The following is an 18,428-nucleotide window of genomic DNA, read 5'->3' on the forward strand; positions in this document are numbered from 1 at the left end:
ATATTACGGATTTTTCTTCTTTTTCATGCCCCCCTCATCATCACATTTTAGTCCCCTTAATTCAGTTATTTCAAGGCTTCCTGCCGGCTTAGCCAACAGATAATCCGTTATTGCCCTCGGTCGACGAAAAATGGAGAAAAAGTTGTTGTTTACGGGAAAATTGGAAAGAATAAAAAGCAAGAAAAAACCTGACGACTTTTCGATAGTTTTAATAATTTATTTCACCTCATCATCGTCGACAGTTGCTCAAGCCATTTTAGCTTTCACATTTAATCCCTGCGTATTCAGAGGTATTCAATTTTTTACTACAAAGTGGGAAAATTTTCGCCGAAACACACTACAGGCTTTAATTATGAAGAATTATATAGTCGGCCGGAGAGAGAGAGAGAGAGAGAGAGAGTTGGATTTTGAGTTTAAATATTAATTTAATACATTATGGAGATAAAATGGTATATACATTTGAGAGGAATGAGGAATTACTGTTGCTATTAATTCATCAATATACTTTTCTCATAAATACGTTCTGTCAGAAAAAATAACAAAAAATTGAAGTGGAATCTCATCATCCCATAAATATATATTTATTTTTGCTTTATAAAAAACTTTGTATCTCATACAGTCCAAGTTTTTCTATAAAATTTATCATAATGGGTTCTACTTAAATGCAATGCTCAATATGCTATATAATTCTCAGCTGCAGATCATGTATGCAACTGGAATATGAAAATTAAACAAATTGATTAATATGAATATCATTATTGAAGATTGAAGAAAAAAAAGAGAGCAACTGACCGTGCCATATATGAAAGAATATCACAAGAATAATGAGTAGATGCGAGGTTTTCGAGAGTATGGGATTGGAATCTCCCGTGAAATAATCAACATCTACTTCACCCTCCTCCGGAATGCTTCGTGTTCTTTTCTCCATCCACTGGTATGCCTCCATCTTATATTTTTTCAGTATTTCAGGACCAACTTCCTCTCTAATTCGCCTATTGTAATTATTCAACCATCGTCGCTGTTTTGGTGAACAATAGAGACAGATGAATTGCAAAAACTTTAATGATTTGTGTATACATATATAGAATAACAGTTACTTACGTGTGATCTATTGAGCATACTAAGATCAATAAGTTTAGGCTCATAAGGAACTAATGTGACATCGCGAAATTTTAGTAATTTTGTATTTTTTATTTCCTAAAATAGAAATTGGTAATTAATTTCAAAGATATTCAAGTGGTAGGTAGGTCCATTTTGTTATGGCAATAAAATTAACACTCTTCTTTGGTTGTCCATTTGTTTGTTTTTTCTTTTTCTTTTGTTTTTTTTTTTTTTCGTCGAAATATTTATCAATGCCTTTTACTCACGGCATCAACAACTTCGAGAACATTCTCCAATCGAATGCCAAATTTTCCATTTTTATAATATCCTGGTTCGTTGGATAAAAAGTTTCCCGGTTGTAGACGCGTACTACATCCTGGTGTAACTGTTGTATTTTGAATATATGAGACACTAATAGGAGCTGTAAATAAAATGCACGATATAACTATATATTGCAATAAAAATGTTGTGAATATTCTGTATATAATTGATTGAAAAAATTGTGACCAACACTCATGAACAGATAGAAAATGGCCTATTCCATGCCCAGTCCCATGCATATAATCATATCCGGCTTTCCACAGAGGTTCTCTTGCAAAAACATCGAGTTGATCGGCCCTGAGATCAGCCGGGAATACCATCGATGCCAATTGAATCGAACCGATGAGCACTCTTGTGTATGCTCTCTTCTGCTCCTCAGTTGGCTCACCAAAATGAAAGGTTCTCGTTACATCGGTAGTTCCATCTACACACATACACAAGTTTTCCTTTTTATTCTATAAAAAAAATGAGAATAGATTGTTAATTGATTAATTGAAAAATTCCAAAGAGAGTGAATAAAATTTTTCCACCGAAATACTGTCCTCCTGAATCAATGACCAATGTTGAGTCTTTTCCAATGAGAGCACTAGTCCTCTCAGTGGGTTCATAATGCGGTTGTGCTCCATGAGCTCCATACCCAACAATAGTCGGAAATGCAATGCCCTGATTATAATCCATTTCGAATCGAAATCCGTTGATAGCCCTCACAACTTGCATTTCATCCCATTCTTTTCGATTAATACTCATTTGGAACTCCATATCAGCCAAAAAATCACACATCACTATAGCGTCTCTTATATGTGCCTGTCTCATTCCATTTTTTTCAATATCATTTTTTACAGCTCGCAGTGCAATAATGGGTGAGGGTTTGAATAAATGTTTTGACGGTGGAATCTGAATGCAAACAATTTGCACATTATTTTTCATCTCTTCATCTTATCATTTTATAATTATAATTGCACTTACAGATACATATATTTGCCTCGATACACCTTGAGCATAGCCACAGGGTGCTGGTAACCATACTTTGGTCCATGATTGAGATAACGTTCGTAGATCATTCCAAATTTCTGAGTAATTGACTATTCTGAAAATAAGGAATCGAGAGTTGGAGCTGGTTGGTAAAGAAAAAAAAAATGAATAAGCAAGTAAATAAATAATAATGATGATGAATTTCTACCGCACACAGTCTGCATAGTAACAGCCATCGGTCTTCAAATGTAAATCAACGCTTCTTTTGATTTTTTTACGATCGGTATAGAGAAGAATAGCTTGAGGAGTGAGTACCACATAGGCCCTGAGTACTGGTGTATTAGGTAGGTCCCAGCCCCTTATATTGAGCAGCCAAGCGATATCATCCAATGCTGTAATAACGAGAGCATCTGCTGATGCATTCTCCATTAGACATCTCACTTGGTGAATTTTCTCTTGCCATGATTTACCCGAGAATTCATTTTTCAATTTATAGGCGGGATGGGTAATGTCAGATGTACGATTCACTTGCCAAATTATATCGATGAGATTTTTATGAACGGCAACGAGATGTATCGACGATTCCCCTGTGTATAAGTCATTAAATCATTAAATATAGCATAACAAGTAGTCCTAGCAGTGGCTTATTCATATCCCATATCTCATTTTAATTTCATTCATCAACTTTAAAATTCAAGCCAATTGAAAAATAATCATTATGTTCAATTGTCAAAGCTTTCAAAGGCAACTATGTATTATATTATAGATGAATAAATTCTCATTACCCAATTCTTTTTCCCAATCGATCCATGTTTTCGCTGGAATTAATTTGGGATCAGCGCCTATGCGAGCTTCAGAGTTGTTTTGAAATTCTTGTTTTAACCATTGGGTCATTGAAGGTACCTGTTGAATTGATTACCAGAAATGAATTTTGCTTGCAATTATTAAATAATAAAATTTTCAAAATAACACCACTCAGAATACCCACTCTTCCCAGGCCACCCATACAGAGTACAGGAGGTGAACGATCATCGATAACTGTAGATTTGAAATAATTTCAATTCTACAAGTCGTCCTCACGCTCAGGGAAGAGGGTTATATCTCTTCATCGTGGCTGCATCAACTCCACTGTTGAGTAGAGAGAATGTGAAGATATACTACAGAAATGATCCTGTGAAGTATGATCTTAATTTTTTCTATCATCGAGAGGCTTTACATCAACTTTTCAATGAGATTTGGCTTGAGGAAAAAAATACGTTGAGATGCCATCTAGCGCCGCGACTAACTTCTTACTTACGCCTTCGTCACCGTATTTCATGAGAATCCAATTACAGTCTAGTTGATGATCTGCCTGAATATGATATCTCCCATCGGTCCATAATATGGCTTTATTTGCTGTTACCAATGCCTCTCCAGCACTGCCACGAAATCCCGTGAGGAATTCTCGTCTCATGTAGTGGGGTAAAACTGTTTCACTCTGAAACAGATAAAATATACCCGTATCCTTATTTTAATAATGTGCGTTAAAAAGTAATCCGTGTATTATCTCTCATCTTTATAATTTTTTTATTTTTTGGTTGAAAAAAGAATGGAAAGCACACAAAGCAATTAATACTGCTATTATATTCATTATGATTATTACAATCTGCCAAAACATTAATTATTATTTTATGAAAAAAAGAAAAAAAAATACCTCCGAGGGACCCTTCCGAGCATGTGATAATGGAATCGAGCTCTGAAATTTGTTTGTCATTGAATTTACCTTCATTTCATTTGGATAAATCGAGAAACATGAAATTGAATTTGATTCTATGGCAATAATATACGCGCATTACCTGATGATCATCATTGGAAGGTACAATATATCCATCGAGCGGCTTATCCTGTACGGATGTCATGCGAATCATTTCGGATCGCAATTGTCGAAGCATGATAGACGAATCATATCGATCAATTGGTTTGCTATTGTTTCTCCCACTTCCTTGACAAGTTGTTCTCGGTGTGCCATTGTAATTGAGGGCAACTTGTGCTATTCCATGCCCGCCTTGATTTAATGGTACTCCTGATAATCATTAAAAAAAAAAAACATCAGCCAATGATTGTTATACCTAATAATTTACTGAAAAAAAAAATGAAAAAAATTGGAGGCGCCGGGTATCGATCCCGGTACCTCTCGCATGCTAAGCGAGCGCTCTACCATCTGAGCTACGCCCCCAAAAACCCAACAGATAATTTTTATATCTNCCCATACAGAGTACAGGAGGTGAACGATCATCGATAACTGTAGATTTGAAATAATTTCAATTCTACAAGTCGTCCTCACGCTCAGGGAAGAGGGTTATATCTCTTCATCGTGGCTGCATCAACTCCACTGTTGAGTAGAGAGAATGTGAAGATATACTACAGAAATGATCCTGTGAAGTATGATCTTAATTTTTTCTATCATCGAGAGGCTTTACATCAACTTTTCAATGAGATTTGGCTTGAGGAAAAAAATACGTTGAGATGCCATCTAGCGCCGCGACTAACTTCTTACTTACGCCTTCGTCACCGTATTTCATGAGAATCCAATTACAGTCTAGTTGATGATCTGCCTGAATATGATATCTCCCATCGGTCCATAATATGGCTTTATTTGCTGTTACCAATGCCTCTCCAGCACTGCCACGAAATCCCGTGAGGAATTCTCGTCTCATGTAGTGGGGTAAAACTGTTTCACTCTGAAACAGATAAAATATACCCGTATCCTTATTTTAATAATGTGCGTTAAAAAGTAATCCGTGTATTATCTCTCATCTTTATAATTTTTTTATTTTTTGGTTGAAAAAAGAATGGAAAGCACACAAAGCAATTAATACTGCTATTATATTCATTATGATTATTACAATCTGCCAAAACATTAATTATTATTTTATGAAAAAAAGAAAAAAAAATACCTCCGAGGGACCCTTCCGAGCATGTGATAATGGAATCGAGCTCTGAAATTTGTTTGTCATTGAATTTACCTTCATTTCATTTGGATAAATCGAGAAACATGAAATTGAATTTGATTCTATGGCAATAATATACGCGCATTACCTGATGATCATCATTGGAAGGTACAATATATCCATCGAGCGGCTTATCCTGTACGGATGTCATGCGAATCATTTCGGATCGCAATTGTCGAAGCATGATAGACGAATCATATCGATCAATTGGTTTGCTATTGTTTCTCCCACTTCCTTGACAAGTTGTTCTCGGTGTGCCATTGTAATTGAGGGCAACTTGTGCTATTCCATGCCCGCCTTGATTTAATGGTACTCCTGATAATCATTAAAAAAAAAAAACATCAGCCAATGATTGTTATACCTAATAATTTACTGAAAAAAAAAATGAAAAAAATTGGAGGCGCCGGGTATCGATCCCGGTACCTCTCGCATGCTAAGCGAGCGCTCTACCATCTGAGCTACGCCCCCAAAAACCCAACAGATAATTTTTATATCTACCTTGTTATACTTATGGTCATGTAACTGATGTCAAAAAGAAAAAGGACTCTGACTCATAATTTCCAGATTGAATTTAGTTGTTATTCACTTGTTTGAGTAAAATTTGTGTGTATTGACTTGTTTGACGATGCAACTTTTCTGTAATTTTTTTGCTAAAATTAATGTAACGCGAAAGTTACATTAAATGTAATGTGCAACTGCATAATAAATTTTTTTTCTTGAGTGATTGATGTATGGGTAATGGCACAATAAAATTAGTCCCAAATTTTTTAACATGAAATTATTATTTTTCTACGGACAAAGCAGAGGAGAAAAAGCATTTGAAAAGCCTTTATGCAACCTGACCTCGTACAATGCCACATTTGAGAATATACGGAATCAGGTAATTTGATAGAGTATTGTGGATGAACAATAAATCTCCTCTAACATTCTAGTAAACGCAATGGAATTGATAATTATTTCAAAATGATTTGTCTCTAATGCAATAATTACAATATTTAATATAGGTATACATAGCTCGTTATATTACATAGGTATAATACTAATGGTGAATTTTTTTCTGTGACAAAGTATTGAATGCTCAACTATCGAATTGAACATATTTTCATTAGATCATGCAAGTCATACTGCGTCATGGTTACACAATGTCCTGTTCCCAACTCTCAATCAATTTTGATTGAGAGGAAACTATAAAAACTCCGACTGAAGCCGAAAAAAATGCCGAGTTTTAGACGAGCATTACAATGTGGTTACTACGAATAATTGTCTGCTGCTTGGCATTAGGATTATCCTTGGGGGCTGATGAAGTTGAGTTGTCAATTCCTCAAGGAACCCTCAAAGGCTTGAAAACAAAAACCGCTCAGAATGGAGTGGAATATTACAGTTTCAAAGGAATACCTTATGCCAAACCTATGATTGGATCCAACAAGTTTAAGGTAATCAATGAATGATAATACTACCTCATTGGCATCGGCACGCCGACTGTATGAAAAAATTAACAATGAAAATTTCAGATTTCAGAACCTGCTGAGGGTTGGAGTGGAGTGAGGGATGCCACAAAACACGGCAATACTTGTGTCTTTTTCTGTATGGTGCAGAAAAAACTCGTTGGAGACGAAGATTGTCTCTTCTTGAATGTTTATACTCCAACGATTGAGCAGGGAAGTGGAAAAGCTGTTATGGTGTACTTCCATCCTGGTGGTTTCACAGGGGGCTCGGGTGATGATGATCTCTTTGGACCAGATTTTCTTCTCGAGAAAGATGTTATCTTGGTGACAGTGAATTCTCGATTGGGAGCAGTTGGTGAGTAAGCAAATGGCCAAGGTGCGTTAGGAATATATTCAAGTATTCAAATATTTCATTATATTTCATTACATTTCAGGATTCCTCAATACTGGAGATGCTAATGCACCAGGAAATGCTGGTCTGAAGGATCAAGTCTTGGCATTGAACTGGATTCGAAATAATATTGGAAATTTTGGTGGATGCCGCAATCGTGTGACATTATTCGGTGTTAGTTCTGGTGCTGCGTCTGTTCAATATCACATGCTTTCACCAATGTCAGAAGGTATCAAATAATTTCTTCATAGTTTTTTTGTTTTTCCTTTTCTTCATGAAAACAACAAGTGCAAATGCAAATGCAAATGCAAATGCATATGTTGATGCAAATCGATGTATCGATTTTATGTAAATATTCTTTTTCACATTGCCCGTTACACAGGACTATTCAAACGAGCAATTATTCAGAGTGGTTCAGTAGCAAGTTCTTGGGCCATTTCATATACTCCTAGGGAAGATGCAATGGCACTTGCTGATAAACTTGGAATTAAGGCAGCAGACACTACGGAATTGGTCGAGAAATTGAGTAACATTCCTACCCCGCAAATTGTCGAAGCAAGCACTTCACTCGCGCAAACCATGGTGATAAATTGGAAAATGTTATTTCCTAGTCCTAGTAAAATAATCAAACAAGATATATTAATTTTATAATTTTTTAAAACTCGAGATTTTAAGTTATATTGAATAATATGGTCAACTATGTGCGAAAATATATATTGTTAGCATATAGTTATAGTGTATTAGCCTTAATTATATATTCAAAGATAATGTCGGTACACAGGAGCCGGAGTTTCTTCAAAATGACGCCCGACCAACGAGCTTTTTTAAAGACACCATCAAGAAACATCTTACCACCTTGAATTATTATTGATTCATTGTTGTAGAATTTTTTCCGTGGTGATATGCATTGGTTCCTACCATCAGTGGAGACTGATTTTGGACAAGAAATGTTCCTTCCAGCAGATCCATGGGAGCTATTAAAGTCAGGACGTGTGGCTGATGTCAACACCATGATTGGGACCACTTCACAAGAGGGTGGATTGTTCGTAGGAAGTAATGAAAAATTAAAATTTTATCATTTCCACAAAGCCTTGTTCAATTTAATGGATTAACAATTTTTCTTTCTTCAGTGGTCCTGCCAATGGCTTCGCATTTCAAGGATAATTTTCAATTGTTTATCCCCAAGGATCTCAACATGACAGATTCAGCCCAGACAAAGATGGTGGGGGAGTCCATTAAGAAATTTTATTTTGGCGATAAAGAAGTTGGTGATGCATCACTTATGGAACTGACTGATCTTCTAACTGATGTCTTTTTTTCCTGTGGATCAATGTTAACGGCCAAGGTCATGAATTCTCGATTAACTTGTCCTGTTTATCAGTATTTATTCAATTTCGAAGCGCAATTTGGATTCATGAAAGCGCTGTTCAAGATGGAAGGAGGTAAATTTAATCTTCTTCTTCTTCTTATTATTATTATTATTATTATTATTATTATTATTATTATCAATACAATAATTAATTTTTTGTAACTTTTTGTCTTTAGGCATTGTACACGGAGATGATATGACATATCTCTTCTATTCGAATGCATTTCAAAATAAATTGCAGCCGGGTTCACGTGTGGAAACTATGACTAATCAGATGGTTGAAATGTGGACCGATTTTGCTAAAGAGGGGTATGTAAGAATCTACAAAATGGAAATAATCGATCCATATGAATTTTAATGGTTATGGTTATTTGGGCTATTACAGAAATCCCTCCGTTACCATGAATGCTGCCAAAGTCAAGTGGGAACCCATGGGTGATAATGGAAATTACTTGGAAATCAATGATGACCTCACTATGAAAACATCCATCTCCAAAGATCGGCTCAATTTTTGGGCTGGAATATATAAAGATGTACTTGGCGATTATGTCAAGCTCTTTAATTGATCTTTTCAATGAATATTCATCAGTCGGTTAATATGTTTCACTTGGAGGAGATCAATTGATCAATATAAGATGCAAGCATTAATATGATTTTCATTGTTGTCTTTTTTATTTTTAATTCCGACAATTTAAAATATTTTCCAATTTCCATCCAGTTTTATATAGCGCTGGAGTGTTTAGAAATAGTGTTTGTACAATAAAAAAAAAATGCTAAAGTAGAAAAATTTTCAAAGAACGGTTTTAAATAATATTGAGCAATAAATTCAATTATCAGTTGCCACGATAAATGATCAATTTGGAATTTTCTTTATTAAACATGCTCTTTGAACTGAAATTTTCCCATTTCGCTGAAGCATTGTTACACCTATTGCTTCGTCACTTGCTCCATTGTCTACAAGTTACTAGGAGAGTAGAAGAAATACCAATTCTGAAACTATACTATAGTTGATCTTAGTGCGTCACTTTAGAATCTCTACGATTCATGATCTACGGTGATCATCTCTATGATGATATTTGCTTGTCTGCTACATAACAAGTGTAACTCATATATCAAGCTATGAAATTGAAATCATAAGTTAATCGATGAAATTTGCAATGTCGATTTAAAATTGAATTGAAATAACTATTGATGAGAAAATAAGGAAAGATGGTGAAAACCATTAAATGGATTTAACAGTGTGGTTGACCATTTTGGTACTTTGCCACTCACTTCTCTAGCGTCAGTAGATCAAGTTAACAGAGTAGTGAAGAAGTTAAACAAAACAGTCTAAAGTTGTTAGCTGACACAATTTTCTAACAGGTAGGTGTTTCTCAACGTAATTCTACTACAATGTGAATATGGAATATTCCATAAATATCATCTTATAAAGTATGTTGTTGTATAGTATATAATGAGAGGTGAATTATTGCAACTGAATGTATTGACTTAATACATTACAGAGAGATAATAAAATTCACATACCTAGGATTGAACGGATTAGATAAATTAATGATAGCCTCGATTCTAAAGAGAGATGAGATCAAGATGCTGTGGGTTTGTATCGTATTTCGAGATGACGTTCAACATCTGTCTACTAGGGGTTTATATACCTGAGGTGGTAGATTTCCAGTCTCTATGGATCAGATTCGAGCAACTTTTCATTTTTCTGTCATTGTTTTCCAGAAATTTCTCTTTCTAATTTTTTTTTACCTATTAATTTCATCACTTGCAATGATTTTTGTAATAGCAATTTTGCACTTGACTATTCATCGAATATGATAGATGATGCCCGCGCGATCTAGTATGTTGAACAGAGGAGCAGCAATATTCCACCTTATTATCATTATAAATTCAATGCTTTAGATAATAGCTCAATGATTATAGAAATACTTACTCATGCATTACCATTAGATTTATGTTTATCAAAAGTGAGAATTCTTTTTCGTTTTGAATTGAATATGAATTGAATAAAAATAACTAACTTAACATGAGGAAATGACATTTATAGGGGTATGAATAATATTATCATCATTATCATCGTGACTGTGAGTTTACCTGTCAATGTGTAAGTGCATGCGCTTTACCCTCCCTCCCTCCCTCTCAACTGCGTAAAATCGATATAGTCACCACACAGTTAAGAGAGAGATTTTAATAACACGTTTTGACATGTTGTATTGCTTTTGTACAATAAAGGAAGAGAGTATGAAGAGAGAAAGATATTACCGTGAAAAAAAAAATATTTCCATGGAGAAAAAGAAAATAATAATAAAAATAGGAGAAATAAATGAAGGAAGGATTTGGCGGGAGAATGACAAGTTGTCATAGCACATGCAATTTGACGGCGATGGAGCAGGATAAAGCGCGCAATGGTAACGCACCCAGCGGATAAATTGCTGCTTGCTACCTCCTGGGATCCTGGTAGCAGTGAGACGCGACGCTGCTTAAGTGACCGGGTTTTACATGGTCCCAAGGATCGTCTGTCGTGCTGTTTAGAGTTGAGCTAGATTGTGAAGAGTTCTCACCGAAAAAAGATGCATCAAGCCTTTTTTTTCAGCTTCTTTCGAGAGGCCGAAGCGTCGCGGATGCCCGCCACTGGAATAGGGGAGTAGCAATGTGAGGAGGTGGATTGGTAGTGGTGGTGGTGGTGGTGGTGGTTAACAACCTACCCCTTATGGAAGGGTGGCGGATCAACCGTATGCGACAAAGAGGAAGGTATACATACCAGCATCGATTGGAAAAATGTTACATGTTACACATAACACGGATTTATTGTGAAGAATTATTTGTAAGAAGAGAAACGATGGGTCAAATTCAAATGATGCTTTGTTAATTTTATATAATGCCCCTTTGGAGCCTAAATTTCTACCCAAAAAAATTTAATTGCTTTAATAAAATAATTTTCTCTGATGGCCTTGCTTAGGAATAACGCTATGGAATCTATGCTATGCTATGCTATGCCACATGCTCAGCAGATAGTATCAAAGTGTATGATTATTGGGAGAGAAGAAATAGAAGAACGAATGAGCAGTGGTTTTATTAGATTTATACAAACGGAAACCGGAAGTCATGGGTTGGAACGGATGGAACACTCAGCAACCAGGGTAACATGATGTCACTGATAACACCAGGCTGTGTATAATATATACACACACCATACAATATATATATGGCTTCATGGGTCTACCCGGGCCTACATTAAAAATACTCAAATACTATCTAACAATAATTAAAGGATTTGAACATTTTTCAAAATGAACCCGGTTTCATGTGATGATAGAATACTTAAACTTCCGTCAAAACGTTGTAAACGTTGAAGCCCAAAAAATTTGCAATCATTCAGGATAACATAAGATGGATGGAATTTCTTCTGGTCTTTCAGTGGGGGGTTACGTTGCACATTACACCAATACATTGAGTCAATAGAAACTGTACTCATGTTTGGTTGTATCTATACGTCAAAGGTACTGTCTGTTGACTGTCACTCGCAACATGCTCACCTGGTACGAGGCGCGACATTGTGTGTTGAAAAAAATTCCCATTTCTTACTTGTGCCTTTTGTCGGCACTCAATACTTGTGAATAACGAAAGTCAAAAATAGAGCGTATCAATGATAACGTCAGAAAATATTCCATCATCAAGTATAGAGGCAAAGTTGATCGCTCATCGCAATGGCAATTACAATACTTGATGACAAACATAAGGGACCAGTAATTGAATATAATTAGAGCCATGGCAGAGCAGATCAAATATTGAAACATGACAGGAAAAAAAATGTTATTCAAGTCTTTTGGGGCAGCAATAATAATAATAATAATAATAATAATAATAGTGATAAGATTTTTTTTTCTGTACAGATATTGGATAAGTGACAGCGTTAGTTAGCAGGAATGCAGAAACATGTGAAGGCAATCAATGTCCCAAGACAACGTTCATTTTATCCATGGGTGGCGAGTTGCTAGTGTGTCGTCATTTTTTAGCTACTATAATCATCCTCTTCTTGATTGATCAATTGGGACGGCTCACAAAAAATGAAACTTCTATTTGAAATATTCCATTTTCACATAATATCATCCTAATGGGTCTACAATAACGAAATTTCAATGATATGTTGAGTACATCGTGAAGATTATATTATACAATGACTATTCAATGTTAAAAAGTCAATGTGAATAACCGGACAGGCAATTATATTGCACACTGAGGATGTACTCACGCAATGTCTAACTGAGAAATGTTATCAGGAAAACATGATGCCTCCCAGAATTTTCTTCTCTCCAAATTGTCATTTTAAAAGATTTTCAAGTCAATTGCTTTAAAAAAACTATTAGGATTTCATGATCATCACTATCACGCTCTCCATACTGCTCAAGACAGTGATTACGCACTCTAAATATGAATCCCTATAGATAAAAGTTTGTTGTGAATCATTATATTCACTGAAAGAAACTAGACAACTAATAAAAATTGGTAATATGTTGAAAAAAATGACATATGATTTTTGACTTTTACGCGTTCATTTTATTTTCAAAATACACAACCCGGAGGCATTGAGATGTCTCTATAACGAAGAAAAAACATGCAGAGCAACAGGAGAACACGAAGCATGTGTGAAATGTTGTCCATGTTTCGCCCTCATTTGCCAACAATATGTATATGATAGCAACCATTGTTAACTTGACGGAATTATTATAAGCGTTTTTGATTGATTGTTCGGTCGGACAGTGAGTTATTTCTTCCACTTTTCAAAGTGTAATGTTAAATAAATGAAAGCCATTGAAACCTCCGCATAAACTTGATTGTACTTCTAACAGATTTTCACAGGGTGCAGGCTCAAGAGACGAGCATAGTAACAGTGAATAACAAGTTAAAAACCCGAAAACATTGAATTTTTTCCATTTTCATCTGAAAAACCAAGATTACACACACGAATGGATTTATACTGTCGCAGTCCATTATAGTATTTATGGTAATAAGGGGAGAATCTAGTTGTGTGTCAGACTGGGAATCGGGTAGTTGTTGGTAAAGTACGGTTTAGAAATCACCGGATCGTATGAAGCACAGAGAGGTCGTCGACTAAGCTAAACGCGCTTAGGGTACAGCACAAATACTGGCCCCGAACCTGTCATGACGTCATGAGTCATGTGTCATTCTTAGGGTTCTTTGTGGATTGGATTGATTACATAATTACATGATTTTGACGAAGGATTAATAGTTGATTGTTCGTTAATCAAATTTTTCATTTTCTCCTTATTCAGAATTTTATGCATTGTCATTTGTCGAAATGTTGCACAAAAAAATTTCATTGAGATGAAAAGAATTGAGATTTTTGGGATGAAAAATTGATTGAAAATGGATTATCGATTCCGGTAATTCTTACATGATAACCGAACGATTCACTAAGCTAACGCCCCCTAATTTTGAAATATATGCATGAGCGACATTTAGCCGACAAATTGGAATCAATGAGACGATATTATTCTAGGAGTTGATGCGTCACATAAAATTTTTTCCACGACTCTACTAATATTTTTGGCATCAGAATGGTCAAGTTTATTTCTTCACTACACAGAATTTAACAAAAATATTATTATTTTTTCCTTTGTGTCAATGAGTTTACAAATTGAATTGATACATCTTTCATTTGACAAATTACTTACTGAGGAAGAAATGGAAAGAAAATATGTACACCGATTTATGATTTATTTAGTTTCTCGATATCAATTCAAATTTTCAATAATTCATTGCGCGGTTGGTTTTCGTGTTATTGCAGCTCGCGGCTTACCCCTGGAAATGGCTTGTAAACACTGTAAATCAAAAAGTATCGGGGCTAGGACAGCCGACTTTGGTATGCTGTCATTGATGTTACGATACTAGTGATTTTGTATAACATGGAAATATTTACTTGGACAATTGTTTGAAAGTTTGAAAAGCTTTTTTATTGTATTATGCAATCTCCCTTGCCATGATATTTCGCATTTATCCTTGTATTTAGAGCACGTCTTTTCCCAAGGTGCTCACTAATAATATATTACCAATATCGAGCCCCGCATTATCTATTGTATCTCCCCAATGTATCCTCCCGTTTATCGGTGCTCTCTAGTGCACCCTGAAGGTGAACACTAAAATGAAAGTACATGGGAGGGTTTTCGCAATACAAAAACGTCATACAGGGTGCACAGGATACCATATATAAAGTTGTATGCTGTACGTGGCTGACCTAATACAGACATGAATCAACAACTTTCGCCTGAGTACAACGTACGTATAAGTAAAACTAATTAGACACCGGTCGGTGTAAAAAACACTCAAAGTTTTTAGGATCCTATTGGATTTTTGGAGAAGGCGCGCGGAGGAGGGGAGGATAAAAACACGCTGAAGCCTCAACTTGTCAACCTCCTGTCACAGCATGAATGCCTGCTACCCCGCGCTCCTTCTTTTCCGATAATTTACCATATTCATTAGCATATCTCATTTTGATATTATTATAATCGCTATACTATAAAGACTCTACCAAAGAATTCATTGATGGAATTTTTTTTCCGCCACTATATTTGTTAGTTATTATCATGTACAGAATATGTATGGAGAGCCTCCGCCTCTGAGTCTCCCGAACTATACCGCCCGCCCTCCACCCCCGGCTACTATTTTCCAATATACTAAGCTGACCTCCATTCGATATTATTATTATAAAAATATACAGTCGCATCATACAGGCGCGAATAGTTTCACATGGTAAAATTGTTCAGGGGTTAAATCTCGTCCTTTATATCTTCCGTGTATCAAATAGTTTGTTATCGGTGTTGTGTGACACTGCAGTGGAAACTCTGAGGAGCACAGCTCACATATTTTGATTGTCTGTTGATATTTGTTCGTTTTTTAATTTTTTTTTTTTTTTTGCAATCTTGAGCATTCCATAAACAGTATTCGCTCAACTAAAATTCCTCAATGTTCAGAGTGAGGTTTGTGCTGAATTATTATAGTATAAAAAACTGTTTATTTCTGTTACAATGAACTTTGTGAAAGCTCACAGTGAATTAATACTCCAGTACAGTGGAATTTTATGAATCTTCTCACTCAATTTTACATACGAAAATGTGAGAGGAATAGCATTGGGCACGCGGACTACGGTCCGAGGTCGATATTAATAGTTCAACCTAGTCATCAGATGTTGCGGCCAATGTTCGCTAAATTCTCACGGAAAATACTATACCGAATTTACTGAAGGAATCATGATGCAGGGTATTTTATTAACTGAGGAGCTGTTGAAAATTTGCTCAATCATTAGCAATTGCATTTGTCAGCATAGTTTATGTGATTAAGTTTATTGATGGTGTGGATTAATCAAGCGTATCAAAGTGCCAAAGTGGAATCTGTTCATGCAATTTATCACGGCACTTCTCTTTATTCTCTTTATTCAAACTTTGATAAGCGGTGAGAAAATCTCATTGAAAATTAGTCCTAAAATCTCATAATGGTGCAACGTATCAGCGTATTGGCCTACCAGGCATTTTCACCAAAACACTGATAATAAACACTACAATATTTATGTAGACTCTTCACATATTTCACAGATATTGATAGATATTGTTTTTTTTTCTTCTTTAAATTGCATCAAATTCCAACCAACTTGAATATATATATGTAATGACATGCAGTAATTTTGATAAAGTCATTATTATGTCACTCTTAATTGTATAATTTATGTTGAATCAGTTAATGATAGAAGTCGCTATTCTCCATGGTAAATGATATTTGGTATGTGCAATCAGGTTGACGAATAGTTGATTATGCGTGTGACTCTATCGAGCGCCCCATACAAGATTACCATTCTCCATGAATATTCATATAATCGTTAATATTCATTTATGCAATATAGATTAAAATGTTCAATAGTTGGGATGAATTTAAATGGAAAAATCAAATCATCAATTCATCATTGCAATCAATTTTTCAAAAGTTTTTGTAATTTTGATTTATATTGAAGTAGTGTAATATCCTATGACAGTTGAGAATGAAAATATTTCAATTTTTTGTCAAATATTAGCAGAGAGAATACAAGGAGTGGATCGTGGAATTGGGTCAGACATGCCGCGCGGCCACATAATCCGTCTGTTCAAGTGAGAAAAATATGAGTGTGTCCTTTCCACAAAAATCTGTCGGCGGAGAGGATACGGCGCTCCGACAAAAGTGTCAGCAATCAGTTGGAAAATTGGTGAAAAATACGAAACGAATTACTGCCCATTAATTAAATTGTACAATGGACGCTTTGACTTTCTTCTAAACGAGATCCATCCACGTCTTCGTTAACTCATTTAAACAATAACGATGATTGATCTGACAGTCACGTTAACGTGTTGCTATAGACACAAAAGCCCGTGTGGTCGGTCGGGCATGAGAATGTGACATTGAACTTAACTCGGTAATAACCGGCGTAGCTGTGCGGTCAATCTTTTTAAGTTAATGCTGTCCAATAGCACTTTGGGTATTTTATGAGTGTGAATAATCAATCCACGGTCGTCAATTTTCTTTTTTTCCTTTTCTCTTTTTTTTCTCCTATCAAGCTCTGATTGTAATGATAGATGGCTGATTTGTCTAACGCGGATGCCATATCAAGTGGCCCTCAGGGACAATTTGCAATAAACTCTACTCTATAAAACTATTGTTGAATATTTTATCGGTCGCTCAATTAATTTAACGGTCATTTAATGCTACTCACCCAGAACGAAAATAATCAAATGAATCCATCGCTCTGAATTTATCATTTTCACGTCAATCCTCGAAAAGTTTTCATCCACCGTGAATTGACATAAGCCAAGAATAGTGAATTTAAACTCTCTCCGAAAAAAAGATAAACTCCAATGTCGAGTAGTAGGCGAGCTCCAACGGTAATTCGCGCTCAAGTGTCATATGACTGAAGATTTTCGATGACGATTTTCCAAGAGAGACACCGTTAAAAAACAAAGACCGTGGTGGTCTGTGATGTGTTCCGCCCAGTATTTTTAGATCCCCCGTACTGTGTGCATCACTGCTGATTCTGCGGTTACTCTCGAGGGTCTCAGGATGAAGATGTGGGCGGAAAGTGGTGGGAAAGAGATAACTAGGAAGTGGCGTTCGTTCACCAGTTTTTTTTTGCCCCCTTAATTTTCCTTCATCGTGTCAGCAATCAGTTTAGCCTTTGGTACACGAGTAAATTGGAACAAAAAAAAGTATGAACCAATTCGTCAATAATATGAACAAATTCATCGGCGAATTTGGAATGTTCATTGAAATTGTCCATTATTATTAGTAGCTTTTGGCTCTCTGATTCATAAGAAAGTGACAGTTGAAGAGGATATCTTGAGCGAACTTAAACCACATCCTCCAGAAGCTCAATTCCGTTGAAATGGACTTGATTCATTCCCGATATCGCTACATATATGACCCACCCAACCCAAGCCTTTTAAATTCCGTCCGAGGAGCTTAATAGTATGATTCATTATTAAATGAACGGTTTTGAATGATGGCGAAAGCGGGTGCGATTGAAATTTTAATAGCTTTCCTTTCACATTAATTATCCAGATGAGTCTCTTGAAATTATCAAAAGAATTTTCACCATCGTGGCACATATATTTCTACGGATAATTAAATCCAATGAGATTATAAAATACACTAATGAAAGATTGCTATTTATATTACTGATATTTATTCATTTATTTATTTCATCACTGATTTATGTTAAATTAATCATCACATAAATTCATTTTCAAATTAAATTCCGTCATTGCTATGATTTTCTTTTTTTTTCATCATTATTTACA

The 18,428-nt window shown here is 35.5% G+C and overlaps 2 protein-coding genes and 4 non-coding genes across 6 annotated transcripts; 1 reads left to right on the forward strand and 5 right to left on the reverse strand.

Moving 5' to 3' along the window:
* Window positions 1-546: 546 nt before the first annotated feature.
* On the reverse strand, window positions 547-17,649 carry LOC107040269 (xaa-Pro aminopeptidase ApepP). Its single transcript, XM_015260287.1, has 13 exons — window positions 17,348-17,649; window positions 5,473-5,699; window positions 5,331-5,372; window positions 4,935-5,114; window positions 3,180-3,297; window positions 2,603-2,981; window positions 2,389-2,509; window positions 1,953-2,316; window positions 1,613-1,846; window positions 1,368-1,522; window positions 1,102-1,197; window positions 793-1,018; window positions 547-713 (listed from the first exon to the last, which is right to left on the reverse strand). The coding sequence occupies exons 1-13, from the start codon at window positions 17,391-17,393 to the stop codon at window positions 691-693; spliced, it is 2,211 nt and encodes a 736-aa protein (XP_015115773.1). The 5' UTR covers window positions 17,394-17,649; the 3' UTR covers window positions 547-690.
* LOC114841322 lies at window positions 3,365-3,582 on the reverse strand. Its single transcript, XR_003783091.1, has one exon. It is a non-coding gene; the product is annotated as a small nucleolar RNA U3 (small nucleolar RNA).
* Trnaa-agc lies at window positions 4,537-4,609 on the reverse strand. Its single transcript has one exon. It is a non-coding gene; the product is annotated as a tRNA-Ala (tRNA).
* LOC114841323 lies at window positions 4,614-4,825 on the reverse strand. The gene has a single exon (XR_003783092.1). It is a non-coding gene; the product is annotated as a small nucleolar RNA U3 (small nucleolar RNA).
* Trnaa-agc lies at window positions 5,780-5,852 on the reverse strand. The gene has a single exon. It is a non-coding gene; the product is annotated as a tRNA-Ala (tRNA).
* LOC107040270 (esterase FE4) lies at window positions 6,591-9,248 on the forward strand. Its single transcript, XM_015260289.1, has 8 exons — window positions 6,591-6,817; window positions 6,896-7,184; window positions 7,264-7,449; window positions 7,603-7,802; window positions 8,105-8,273; window positions 8,351-8,662; window positions 8,766-8,898; window positions 8,975-9,248. The coding sequence occupies exons 1-8, from the start codon at window positions 6,626-6,628 to the stop codon at window positions 9,153-9,155; spliced, it is 1,662 nt and encodes a 553-aa protein (XP_015115775.1). The 5' UTR covers window positions 6,591-6,625; the 3' UTR covers window positions 9,156-9,248.
* Window positions 17,650-18,428: the final 779 nt, after the last annotated feature.

This window comes from Diachasma alloeum, unplaced genomic scaffold, assembly GCF_001412515.2.
Source record: "Diachasma alloeum isolate Michigan unplaced genomic scaffold, Dall2.0 Dall_scaffold_00326, whole genome shotgun sequence".
Lineage (NCBI taxonomy): Eukaryota > Metazoa > Arthropoda > Insecta > Hymenoptera > Braconidae > Diachasma > Diachasma alloeum.

Coding starts and splice junctions, on each gene's coding strand:
- LOC107040270 (XM_015260289.1), top strand. CDS start 6,626: ATGTGGTTACTACGAATAATTGTCTGCTGCTTGGCATTAGGATTATCC. Junction 7,450..7,602: donor GCTTTCACCAATGTCAGAAG/GTATCAAATAAT, acceptor CCCGTTACACAG/GACTATTCAAACGAGCAATT. Junction 7,803..8,104: donor CTTCACTCGCGCAAACCATG/GTGATAAATTGG, acceptor TCATTGTTGTAG/AATTTTTTCCGTGGTGATAT.
- LOC107040269 (XM_015260287.1), bottom strand. CDS start 17,393: ATGATAAATTCAGAGCGATGGATTCATTTGATTATTTTCGTTCTGG. Junction 2,317..2,388: donor CGAGGCAAATATATGTATCT/GTAAGTGCAATT, acceptor GTTTGCATTCAG/ATTCCACCGTCAAAACATTT. Junction 1,198..1,367: donor TTCTCGAAGTTGTTGATGCC/GTGAGTAAAAGG, acceptor TTTCTATTTTAG/GAAATAAAAAATACAAAATT.